The 11,750-nt window shown below is 44.7% G+C and overlaps 1 protein-coding gene across 1 annotated transcript; it reads right to left on the bottom strand.

Moving 5' to 3' along the window:
• Positions 1-2,037: 2,037 nt before the first annotated feature.
• LOC109777923 (uncharacterized) lies at positions 2,038-7,426 on the bottom strand. Its single transcript, XM_020336487.4, has 14 exons — positions 7,232-7,426; positions 7,007-7,131; positions 6,782-6,908; positions 6,600-6,681; positions 6,441-6,511; positions 5,400-5,441; positions 5,127-5,251; positions 4,545-4,638; positions 3,901-4,163; positions 3,715-3,820; positions 3,521-3,626; positions 3,163-3,249; positions 2,658-2,749; positions 2,038-2,519 (listed from the first exon to the last, which is right to left on the bottom strand). Coding segments are annotated over exons 1-14 (1,446 nt in total). The 5' UTR covers positions 7,357-7,426; the 3' UTR covers positions 2,038-2,518.
• Between the last annotated feature and the right edge of the window lie 4,324 nt (positions 7,427-11,750).

The raw sequence follows: 11,750 nt of genomic DNA, 5'->3' as shown, positions 1-11,750 counted from the left end.
TTCAGTTAAACTTCCGGTATGGTACTACTACGACCAGCCGCCGTCCCTCGCGTGGACACGAAAAAAGGCCAGCCCATGCGGCCCAACGCGCCCAGTACTCCTCGCGCTCGCGTAAAAGCTGAGCTGTCGAGGCCATGACGCCCACGCGGCTGTCTCCGTCAGTCCGCGACGCCCCGGAGCAAGCGTCGACGCCGCCGCCGAGGTGTCGAGGCCACGAAGCCAACGCCCGCCGTCTGCTCGCTCGGTTGACTTGCATTGCTCGGCACTGTCGCTGGATGTTCCCGGCTACTTGTCTTGCCTTGCACTAGTTATTACCTTCAGTTGGAACCAGGATAGAATCGACGGCAGCAGAGCAAAGAAGGCAAATGCCATCTTGAGAAGCAATTGATGTGAATCAAGAGTAGTACAATACAGTGAATGGTGTGACTGAATTCAAATTTCAGATTGTAATGTGATTTGAGAGTGGAGTTGAGTGACTAGTTTGACTGGATGCAGAATTCAGGGTTGTATATTGTATACTGATGGAAACCGGGACTGCTAAAAGATATTGAATGTGACCTTGCATACAGAACCTGCAGGTGCATTGAACAAAAGAGATGCCAAACCGGAGGGACAGTATATCTCTCGAAGGAATGCCTATTTGTACATGAGCATAATTGGACTGAACTAAATGGCAAAATGTTGCCCAGAACTGAACTTGGACTGAGCTCAATGCCAGTTGTTGCTCGGAATTGAAGCTGCCAACTAATGCTCATAACTAAATGGCAAAATGGCAATTGCGCTTCACCATGATCCCAGTGAAAAGATCATCTGCAATTGGTCCCTGAAAATTAAATAAAAAAGTAAGATTAACATACCAGCAAGATTTTGTCATCTCTTGCTGGATCATCTCTAGATTTTTAAACTATATGAGCAAGATTATGCCGTCAACAACTGAGTGAAGCTAAGATTAGTCCCGTTGCCCTTGTAAACTGTATCATCTGCAGCTTGTGCACCGCCACCACGTGCCACTTCATCCACCTCTGGCATCTTCTAATGAAAGAAAATTTGAGGGCTATGAGAATTAATTAACATAATGATAAAATTGAAAGCGCTATTATTCTTTAGCAACATACCTCTTCCCTGACTTGTAGAAAATAAATGATGGTGGTGTACCCCATATTCCTCTACACCTGTTTGCAGTGGCGAAGCTTCATGGGGGCCAAAGGGGGCTATTGCCCCCCCCCCCCCCCCCCCCCACATACTATAGGAAACCTCATAAGTGTAACCCTAATTATTAGGTCTGAATAATAAATATTTTACAGAGTTCATGCATAACTTATCTTCTTTGCTCCTTCAACTCTGATTAGCCCCCTCAACAATCATCATCAAGCTTCGCCACTGTTGTATGTTGTTACCTAGCTAGCTATTGTGCCGGTCAGCTAGTTGAGGGAGTGCGTTCAGAAGGCTCTAGCAAAGAGCCCTTGACATCTCAAGTATGTATCGTGCAGTTACATGAGACATTATTTGTTTGTGTTCGACACCGAGTCTTGGACGGTTGGGACTGTTCTACATGGTTGGGGAAAATTAAGGAGGGCGGGTTTCTGAATGTGCTCAATCTAGGCAACACATTTTCTCGTTGTGCTGGTTTTGTCTATGAATTATGATGAAATTTACAGAGTTGTAGCTTAGAATGTTCACATGTTCCATTGAATAAGTATGATTCTTTTGAATAAGTAGGAACCAAAACGATTTATTTAATCTTATTCTTTCATCAAGTTTTGAACACTCACCACATGTGCCGCATGGTAACGATTTAGATAGCCCTTCAGATATTTAACCACAAATCTGTTTGGCAAACGTTCTGTTGTAGTCCTGAGGAAACTGAGTTTTTGTTTGTGCGGGGAGATGAAATCAAGTTGTAGCTTGAAAAGTTAACATGATGCATCAAATAACGTAGGAATTGGAACAATTTAAGTAGCTCCTTAAGTATTCAACGACAAATCCATGCGGCGTGCGTTTTTTTTTTCCAATGTTGAATGTTCAAATCCGTGTTAGTGCATTGCAATTATCAAAACATTACCGGTGCACTGCCTTTTGGCTTTCATATGTTCAATGCAAGAAGAAAACAAATATTTGCTTTCAATTTTGAGGAGCATTTTCCCTCTTGACTGGAGAGGAAAAATATATAATTTGCATGTGCGTATACACCAACGCCACCTGCCTCGCGCGAGGCAAGCAAGATCCGGCAGCTTTCCCCCTCCTCCCCGCATCGGCTGACCGCCCCGATGCTCCTCCAATGGCCGCATATCATCCTATTTGTCTCCTCTTTGTAATATAATGTTCCACTGCTTGTAGAAAATTGAATAGATCAAACTGGGATGTGATTCGACCACAGTTACAACACCAGGAAATTAATGCCGGCATATGTTACAATTACATGTCCTTCCCACAGTGGAGGGAAGGATGGCATACTTGTTTTCAGGTTTAGATATCATCTTTCTCTGACCTAAGGCGCGACCAAACCGTACCACTGAAACCTGCAGAAAAAGCCACGGCCAAACCGTATCAGTGCAACCCGTAGAAAAAGGAAGCTACAACAGCGTGAACCAAATATAAATCACGAGACAAGCTTGCCCTCCATCATGCAAGATGACTTCTCTGGCACTCGCGCTTACTAGGGGTCAGGCCTGTGTATCCGGATGCCGCTCAAGATATAACCACCAAACGCATTCATCTGCATGTGTGGGTGGGTGCGCGATGGAAGGACCTGTATCCACAGACCAGAAAGCGAGATTGAAAAAAAAAGGAATCACAACTTTTTACACACAAAAGTAGTAAGCACTAATGACAGATCATTTGTTGTATTTCAAGCCTAATGGGCCCAGGTGATAGCCGATCGAGCTTGTGTGTCAAACCAACATGTGATAAAAATCTGTCCATTCAATTATTAGTATTGAGCATGTTCATCACATCATAAACCTCATCAGTTTATTAGTATTTAAGTAGAATGGCAACCAAAAGTGCAGTGTAAACAGACACATTTTCGAAGTTTAGGCGTCAGATAGGTTCGTATATTCCTTGCTGGCATGGCACATTAATCAGGCTTATAAAAGACAAGCAAAGTGAAAACTCAAACAAAACTCTTATCCGGTGTAACATCATCATTGCTAATATACTGACCTGATACTCTCGGAGCCAGGGTTCAGTAATCTGTAACCCAATTGCCATTTTCGATGCTTGCAAACTATGCATGCATGTCGCAAGAGGCTGCATGTAGATACCAGAAAACAAAAAGATAAGTAACAGCAAAACCACACTTTACAAAAGGAGCAAACAGCAAAACCACACTTTACAGAAGGATGAAACGAAAACCAAGTCAATTCAGCACCTAGGCTAATAATTTTAAGGAAGTGACAGGATAATTATTTTTGAAATAAAAATCTACCTAGAAAGGTAAGCTCTCGGCAGAAGCGCCGCAAACCAAACATTTAGTAAGAACTGCCATGCTTCGGTGTCAATTGTAAAGAATAATATTTACCTGAAGATATTGGTGATAGATAGCAAATGGGGCCGAATAAGACAGGAGTGGAAGCAAATCGGCAACCACACTTTCTACCTCATGGTCAGGAGCAGCAACAATCAAACTGTGTTGACATAAAACCAGTATATTAATAAAAATATTTAGACTCATACTGCAGTTGTTTTCTACTGATGGAGTATATTTCGCGTTACCTGCTAAACCCATGTTCTCCCCAATATTTCATCCTCTCTGGTGAGGGTGCCTTTCCTGCTCTCGGCGCTTTGGGAGCTATTGAATTACCATTACTTCCTTTGCAATCTACAGATCAACGTAGCAGCAACAGTTGGAACATTGCGTTTTTGTGGAAAGTTCTTAGTGTTAGTTTGATCACTGCTTACCCGACATAGAAATGTCACCTTGATTAAGGTGATCATCCGTTGCAGGCTCAGGGACCTCCATATTAATTGGCTGCACTGTCATTGACTGAGCATTCCCATCCGATACTTCTGTATTAATTGGTTTTGCCAGGGATGACTGAAGACTCTCATCTGGTACAGCAGCAGGTTCAACTAAATCGCGTTGAATGCTACCACTGAGAACAGAAGGAGCATCACCAGCACTTTGCAAGGAGCAGAGGTCACCAAGTGGTGCCTGGAAAATCCTGAATAGAGTGTTTATGATAATTATAATTTCAACTCTTGAGCATTACATAAATTATATATTGAAGTATTCGCACTTGCTACTTCAGTTATAATTTCAACTGCTTCATACAGGTCCATTTACATAGTGATAGTAGATGACAATTCAGATGAAATAGAAAATGATAGAATGGTACTGCATATATTATCTGAAATCGTAAAAAATGTATTTACCAACATTCTTAGTATGCTCTTGTAGCCAGTTTAAGGGTACACTATAGTGTCACATATTAATGTATAAATTATACTCCTGCCTGTATTCCGAAGGTTCTCTAACTAATTATCTCCTTAGATGAGAATCCTCTGTAAATGAGAAGCCATATAGTGCCAAAAGGTGGATTTACCTGCTGGTCATGTCGCTGCTCAAATTATACATTCTTATTATATCTATGGAGCTGGGCGCTGATCCAAGATATGTGCTACAAACATATCCTGTACCTATAATAGAAATAACAGAGAATCAATAATGATTGTAACTGACATATGCGTTAAAATGGCGATGCACTACACACAAGAATCAGGTTTACTTTACACATTTACAAATATTAACAAACACCTCGAGCTGGCAGTGGCAGGTCAGCCTATAGCTTTCATGTTCGTAGATATATATTGCAGTTTGGTGGAAACAAGCGTGACTTGTGAGAATTAGTGATTACATGCCACAACATTTTCTATTGCACACATACCAAGTAAAAGATTGATACGTAACAGCTTCCCACTGAAATCAGGGTGATTATTCAACAAACAGCTAGGTTAAAATAGTGTCTTTTGACAAAACAAATTAAATGGAACACAATCTACAGTTCAAAAAAATGGAGCACAATCTACAGTTCAAAAAAAATGGAGCACAATCTCCATAAAACTAAATTCCATTTGATTGGTTAACACCAAATAATGTTCGGTACCACAAAGAAAGCATAATTTACCTCCTAAGCGTTCAGCTACAGATCCAACAACTAAACCCCCCACCATATCAACGGCAAGCACATCTGAATATGCACCAACATTTGCCATAGACAACAAGAGGGAGAGCGCATCAACTCGCATAAACCTGGGGAACACAGAAAAGACATTAAGTAGCTAAGTGCTATAGCTATCCACTTCTGTTGTTTCTAGGCAACAAGATCAACAAATTGACTAGGATGACAAGGAAAAAAAAGATTGGCCCTAACAAGTAATGAAAGGGAAATAATAATTACCCTATTCGGGCTGGGTACTTCTTGAAATATGTCTCACAAATGCTGTAGCATAAAAGGGAACAACAATATTAGATAATTTTGCACACCATCCAGTAGTATATGTTAAGTCTAATGAGCAAAAAAAAAAGGCAATTATCTTTTCAAGTGCCAAGCACTTTGCAAATACGAGTTACAACAGAATTATTTCAAAATTACGCCAACTTTCCAGATAACGAAGTTAATCGAGTTCAGTCGGTAATCTTTCAAACCAAAAGCTGGGAAACCGACATGTTCTATTGAGAGAGAATTAAAACTCACCCAGCCCACCTGGCCAACCTAAAAAATTAATTTGCACTGCGAATTTTATAAAGCAAAAAGTTATTTCTTGTTCAAAAGAAAAGCAGTGGGACTCAAATTTCATAGGCTGTAAGTTCAAAAACATTTCATTTCAGTCTTCTTCTTATTTTCCCTCTCTACCCACTTTATCTCTCGATTCAATATGTTCCATGTTGATTTCGAATTAAGAAGCACAAATTTGGTTGTACTGATGAATGATGATAGCATATATAATCATTCTGTTCCTGCATCTCTCGAAGAAACACAGAGGAAGCGTGTGTTCAAATGCCTTCAAATTGTACGTTGGTGTGACCTAAGCTTAGCTGGATTATGTAAGTTTAGGCACAGCAGACTAGATTGCCACCATTGAGACATGGCGTTGATGTGGAAATAGAAAGTAACAGCCCATATGCTAGATGTGTTATCATCAACTGTTTGTAGTGAAATTACAAATAATGCAACGAAGTCTTTCTTGCTTGTCCTACGTCATTCACACTCTACAACAATCTTCAAACTTCAGTTAAGAAGATACTTCAGAGATATTGGTTCATTACTTTGGACCAGATATCCACTACAAAGAGCAAATCAGAAGATGTATCTTTGTATTCAAAACAAACACTGCATATGTGATTGTCATACTATACAGCACCACAAGTTTGACAGAGTATTCGCTTTCAAAAGATATATGATATTTTTCCTGCTGCAAAAAAGGGAAGCGCGGGATACCTTCTGGAAGAGGGGCGCCGCAAAAGCACTTTCGGTGCATATTTCTTTTGTTTTTTCAGTTTGTATTTCTCCTGCAACCGAACAGGTTGAACTAAATCAGTCCTCATCAGCGTCCTCCAGAACAGTAAGGAATCAAACTAGACAGTGCCTGATACTAACCTGTGAGAACACAGTCTTATTTCCAAATGTGGAGCTATTCGCTATCAAAGCCTCCACAATCGCATCCCCGCTCGCACCCTCCCTATTAAAACCGCGTAACATGAAAATCTTGTTAAAACAGAGAGCAGACAAATAAATATCCTACTCAAGCAGGACACAGTTGAAAACGGTCGAATCCTCACCGCTTCATCGCCTCTATGTCCTCGCTCGACAGCGTCTGCGCTGTATTATTGTCAACCAGGGACCTATTGTCCCTGGTCTCGTCCTGTGCCTGGCCATCGGCACCGCCGCCGCCTCGCGGCTTATCATCTGTACCAATCACAGCCATTGTTATTACTAAGATAACATAGCAGAATGTATTTTAAAGAATACATCAATGGACTGGAAGAAAACATTAGCATGCTTACCTTGAGACGACGCGTCGGTGGCGGCGCAGGGGACGAGGCCGGAGGGCCCGACGCGGAAGAGGGAGCCGAAGGGGCGGCCGAGCAGCGGCTGCAGCGAGCAGCTCTTGTCCCCTATCTTCACCGTCCTGCGCCACCACACAACAGAGAGCCGTTAGCCGACCGCACCAGCTAGGGTTTCGGAGCAGAAAACTAAAGAGGGAGGGGAAAGGGAGGGAGGGTACGGACGCGCCGGGGGTGAGGCGGAAGAAGGCGAGGCGGTCGCCGTCGTTGATGTCGAGGAGCACGCTGCAGCCCTCCCACGCCTCCCGCGGTATCACCGGCGTCGGCGTCTGCGGCGGCGGCGGCGCCATTGGAGTCGCCGAGTTCGAGAGTTCGGGAGGGAGACGGAAGCAGAGGAGGGTTTAACCAGACCTGGCCAACGGGCCGGCACGGCACGCAAAGGCCCGTACATAAGCGGGCCGTGCCGGCCGGCACATGTCCCTCGCCTTGAGGCCCAGGCATATAGCAAATAAAAGTCAGAAAAAGATAAACGGGCCATGCCAGGCCTCGCCTCGCAGCCCAGGCACAGCCCAGACATGTCATGAGCCTAGCACGGCCTGTTTAGCCGAAATCACTAGTTGAGAAGTACTCCTACTCCTTGTAAAAGATCACTTTAACCCCTCAGGTTGCGACAAGTGGCGCACATGCAGAGCGCCACTCGTTGCAACCTGGGAGTTTTCCCTTTTTTCGTAGATTTTTTTATTTAAAACGTTTTATCTCTCAAACCGTGCGTCCAAATCTCAAACCGCTTTCACCGTTGGATTCCTCGCGTCAAAATCTTCAAAACTAGATTCCATGTTGATAGGTTTTGACAAACTTTTTTTATGAAAACAATCGGACAAAAAAACCGAACCGGGAGCACGGGTTTTCCCTTTCCGAAAAAGGCACGCCCGTGCCTCTCATGAAATCACAACCATGCCTCTCACGGAAGCAAAACCGTGACTCTCACGGAAGGAAAAAAAAAGAAAACGCGTTTTTTTCGTTTCGGAGGAGGCACGGCCGTGACTCTCGCGAAAGCACACCCGTGCCTCTCGCGGAAGCAAAATCGCGACTCTCGCGAAAGGAAAAAGATGCGTTTTTTTCCGTTTCCAAGAGGCACGGCCGTGACTCTCGAGAAAGCACAACCGTGCCTCTCGCGGAAGCAAAACCGTGACTCTCGTGAAAGGAAAAAAACAAAAAAAACACGTTTTTTCCGTTTTCGAGAGGCACGGCTGTGACTCTCGCGAAAGCACACCCGTGTGTCTCGCGGAAGCAAAACCGTGACTCTCGCGAAGTGAAAAAAAAATAGAAAACGCGTTTTTTACGTTTCCGAGACGCACGGCCGTGACTCTCGCGAAAGCACAACCGTGCCTCTCGCGGAAACAAAATCGTGACTCTCGCGAAAGGGGAAAAAGAAAACGCATTTTTTCGCGCAAAAATTTTTGTTTTTGAATTTTTTTTTGGTCGAAAAGCTAGGAAAGACCGGTGGAAAACCAAAACGTCGAAAAAAGCCAGGAAAAATTGTTAAAATAGCAGAAAACGCGTGCGGAAAAAATAAAAAAACCAAAATTCGGAGGAAGCGCCCAGAGCGCGACACGTGACGAATGGCTAAGAGCGCGCGAAGTGGCGCTGATCGTTGCGAGGCTTCCGAAGGAGCGCTCGTTAACCAGTGGCTCCCCTGTTTAGCCACGTGCCGGGCACGCTTGCTTCTGGGTTGGCCTGCAAAGCACGGCCCGTTTGGCCAACTATATATTTAACACACGGTCCGCCTACGCATGATGTTGAGAAAAATACAGATTAAAGTATTTGGCGCCGGTCTTCGTCTGAGCGCCGGCAGTCGACCTTGATAGTTTGCACCTTCGAGAGGAAGGCCTGTTTTCACAACCGACGATAGGATTGAGTCCCCCACAAAAAAATCACACATCATGATGAAACACGTAATGTGCGGGACATCACTGGGAGTAAGGTGATGGAGATGCAAACGGTAGAAGAAGAGGAGCCCTCGCACAAAGTGGTTCAAGGGCAGCTATAGCCCGCTCGATGAACAGGGTGTGCAACACTCGCTAGTCTCCAATTGGGGTTGGCGTCTGCTTGTTGACCCTAGACATGTCATGAGCCTAGCACGGCCTGTTTAGCCGAAATCACTAGTTGAGAAGTACTCCTACTCCTTGTAAAAGATCACTTTAACCCCTCAGGTTGCGACAAGTGGCGCACATGCAGAGCGCCACTCGTTGCAACCTGGGAGTTTTCCCTTTTTTCGTAGATTTTTTTTATTTAAAACGTTTTATCTCTCAAACCGTGCGTCCAAATCTCAAACCGCTTTCACTGTTGGATTCCTCGCGTCAAAATCTTCAAAACTAGATTCCATGTTGATAGGTTTTGACAAACTTTTTTTATGAAAACAATCGGACAAAAAAACCGAACCGGGAGCACGGGTTTTTCCCTTTCCGAAAAAGGCACGCCCGTGCCCTCTCATGAAATCACAACCATGCCTCTCACGGAAGCAAAACCGTGACTCTCACGGAAGGAAAAAAAAAAGAAAACGCGTTTTTTTTCGTTTCGGAGGAGGCACGGCCGTGACTCTCGCGAAAGCACACCCGTGCCTCTCGCGGAAGCAAAATCGCGACTCTCGCGAAAGGAAAAAGATGCGTTTTTTTCCGTTTCCAAGAGGCACGGCCGTGACTCTCGAGAAAGCACAACCGTGCCTCTCGCGGAAGCAAAACCGTGACTCTCGTGAAAGGAAAAAAACAAAAAAAACACGTTTTTTCCGTTTTCGAGAGGCACGGCTGTGACTCTCGCGAAAGCACACCCGTGTGTCTCGCGGAAGCAAAACCGTGACTCTCGCGAAGTGAAAAAAAAATAGAAAACGCGTTTTTTACGTTTCCGAGACGCACGGCCGTGACTCTCGCGAAAGCACAACCGTGCCTCTCGCGGAAACAAAATCGTGACTCTCGCGAAAGGGGAAAAAGAAAACGCATTTTTTCGCGCAAAAATTTTTGTTTTTGAATTTTTTTTTGGTCGAAAAGCTAGGAAAGACCGGTGGAAAACCAAAACGTCGAAAAAAGCCAGGAAAAATTGTTAAAATAGCAGAAAACGCGTGCGGAAAAAATAAAAAAACCAAAATTCGGAGGAAGCGCCCAGAGCGCGACACGTGACGAATGGCTAAGAGCGCGCGAAGTGGCGCTGATCGTTGCGAGGCTTCCGAAGGAGCGCTCGTTAACCAGTGGCTCCCCTGTTTAGCCACGTGCCGGGCACGCTTGCTTCTGGGTTGGCCTGCAAAGCACGGCCCGTTTGGCCAACTATATATTTAACACACGGTCCGCCTACGCATGATGTTGAGAAAAATACAGATTAAAGTATTTGGCGCCGGTCTTCGTCTGAGCGCCGGCAGTCGACCTTGATAGTTTGCACCTTCGAGAGGAAGGCCTGTTTTCACAACCGACGATAGGATTGAGTCCCCCACAAAAAAATCACACATCATGATGAAACACGTAATGTGCGGGACATCACTGGGAGTAAGGTGATGGAGATGCAAACGGTAGAAGAAGAGGAGCCCTCGCACAAAGTGGTTCAAGGGCAGCTATAGCCCGCTCGATGAACAGGGTGTGCAACACTCGCTAGTCTCCAATTGGGGTTGGCGTCTGCTTGTTGACCCTAGACATGTCATGAGCCTAGCACGGCCTGTTTAGCCGAAATCACTAGTTGAGAAGTACTCCTACTCCTTGTAAAAGATCACTTTAACCCCTCAGGTTGCGACAAGTGGCGCACATGCAGAGCGCCACTCGTTGCAACCTGGGAGTTTTCCCTTTTTTCGTAGATTTTTTTTATTTAAAACGTTTTATCTCTCAAACCGTGCGTCCAAATCTCAAACCGCTTTCACTGTTGGATTCCTCGCGTCAAAATCTTCAAAACTAGATTCCATGTTGATAGGTTTTGACAAACTTTTTTTATGAAAACAATCGGACAAAAAAACCGAACCGGGAGCACGGGTTTTTCCCTTTCCGAAAAAGGCACGCCCGTGCCCTCTCATGAAATCACAACCATGCCTCTCACGGAAGCAAAACCGTGACTCTCACGGAAGGAAAAAAAAAAGAAAACGCGTTTTTTTTCGTTTCGGAGGAGGCACGGCCGTGACTCTCGCGAAAGCACACCCGTGCCTCTCGCGGAAGCAAAATCGCGACTCTCGCGAAAGGAAAAAGATGCGTTTTTTTCCGTTTCCAAGAGGCACGGCCGTGACTCTCGAGAAAGCACAACCGTGCCTCTCGCGGAAGCAAAACCGTGACTCTCGTGAAAGGAAAAAAACAAAAAAAACACGTTTTTTCCGTTTTCGAGAGGCACGGCTGTGACTCTCGCGAAAGCACACCCGTGTGTCTCGCGGAAGCAAAACCGTGACTCTCGCGAAGTGAAAAAAAAATAGAAAACGCGTTTTTTACGTTTCCGAGACGCACGGCCGTGACTCTCGCGAAAGCACAACCGTGCCTCTCGCGGAAACAAAATCGTGACTCTCGCGAAAGGGGAAAAAGAAAACGCATTTTTTCGCGCAAAAATTTTTGTTTTTGAATTTTTTTTTGGTCGAAAAGCTAGGAAAGACCGGTGGAAAACCAAAACGTCGAAAAAAGCCAGGAAAAATTGTTAAAATAGCAGAAAACGCGTGCGGAAAAAATAAAAAAACCAAAATTCGGAGGAAGCGCCCAGAGCGCGACACGTGACGAATGGCTAAGAGCGC

This window comes from Aegilops tauschii, chromosome 3 (assembly GCF_002575655.3).
Source record: "Aegilops tauschii subsp. strangulata cultivar AL8/78 chromosome 3, Aet v6.0, whole genome shotgun sequence".
Classification (NCBI taxonomy): Eukaryota; Viridiplantae; Streptophyta; class Magnoliopsida; order Poales; family Poaceae; genus Aegilops; species Aegilops tauschii.
Note: the sequence above shows the minus strand (reverse complement) of the source record. Positions and strands in the feature narration are given on the sequence as shown.

What these genes read in the sequence shown, in the direction of transcription:
- LOC109777923 (XM_020336487.4), bottom strand. Translation starts at nt 7,356, where the DNA reads ATGGCGCCGCCGCCGCCGCAGACGCCGACGCCGGTGATACCGCGGGAG. An exon ending in TTCCGCCTCACCCCCGGCGC is followed by an intron (nt 7,132 to 7,231) that starts GTCCGTACCCTC and finishes GTGGTGGCGCAG; the next exon opens with GACGGTGAAGATAGGGGACA. An exon ending in GACATAGAGGCGATGAAGCG is followed by an intron (nt 6,682 to 6,781) that starts GTGAGGATTCGA and finishes CGGTTTTAATAG; the next exon opens with GGAGGGTGCGAGCGGGGATG.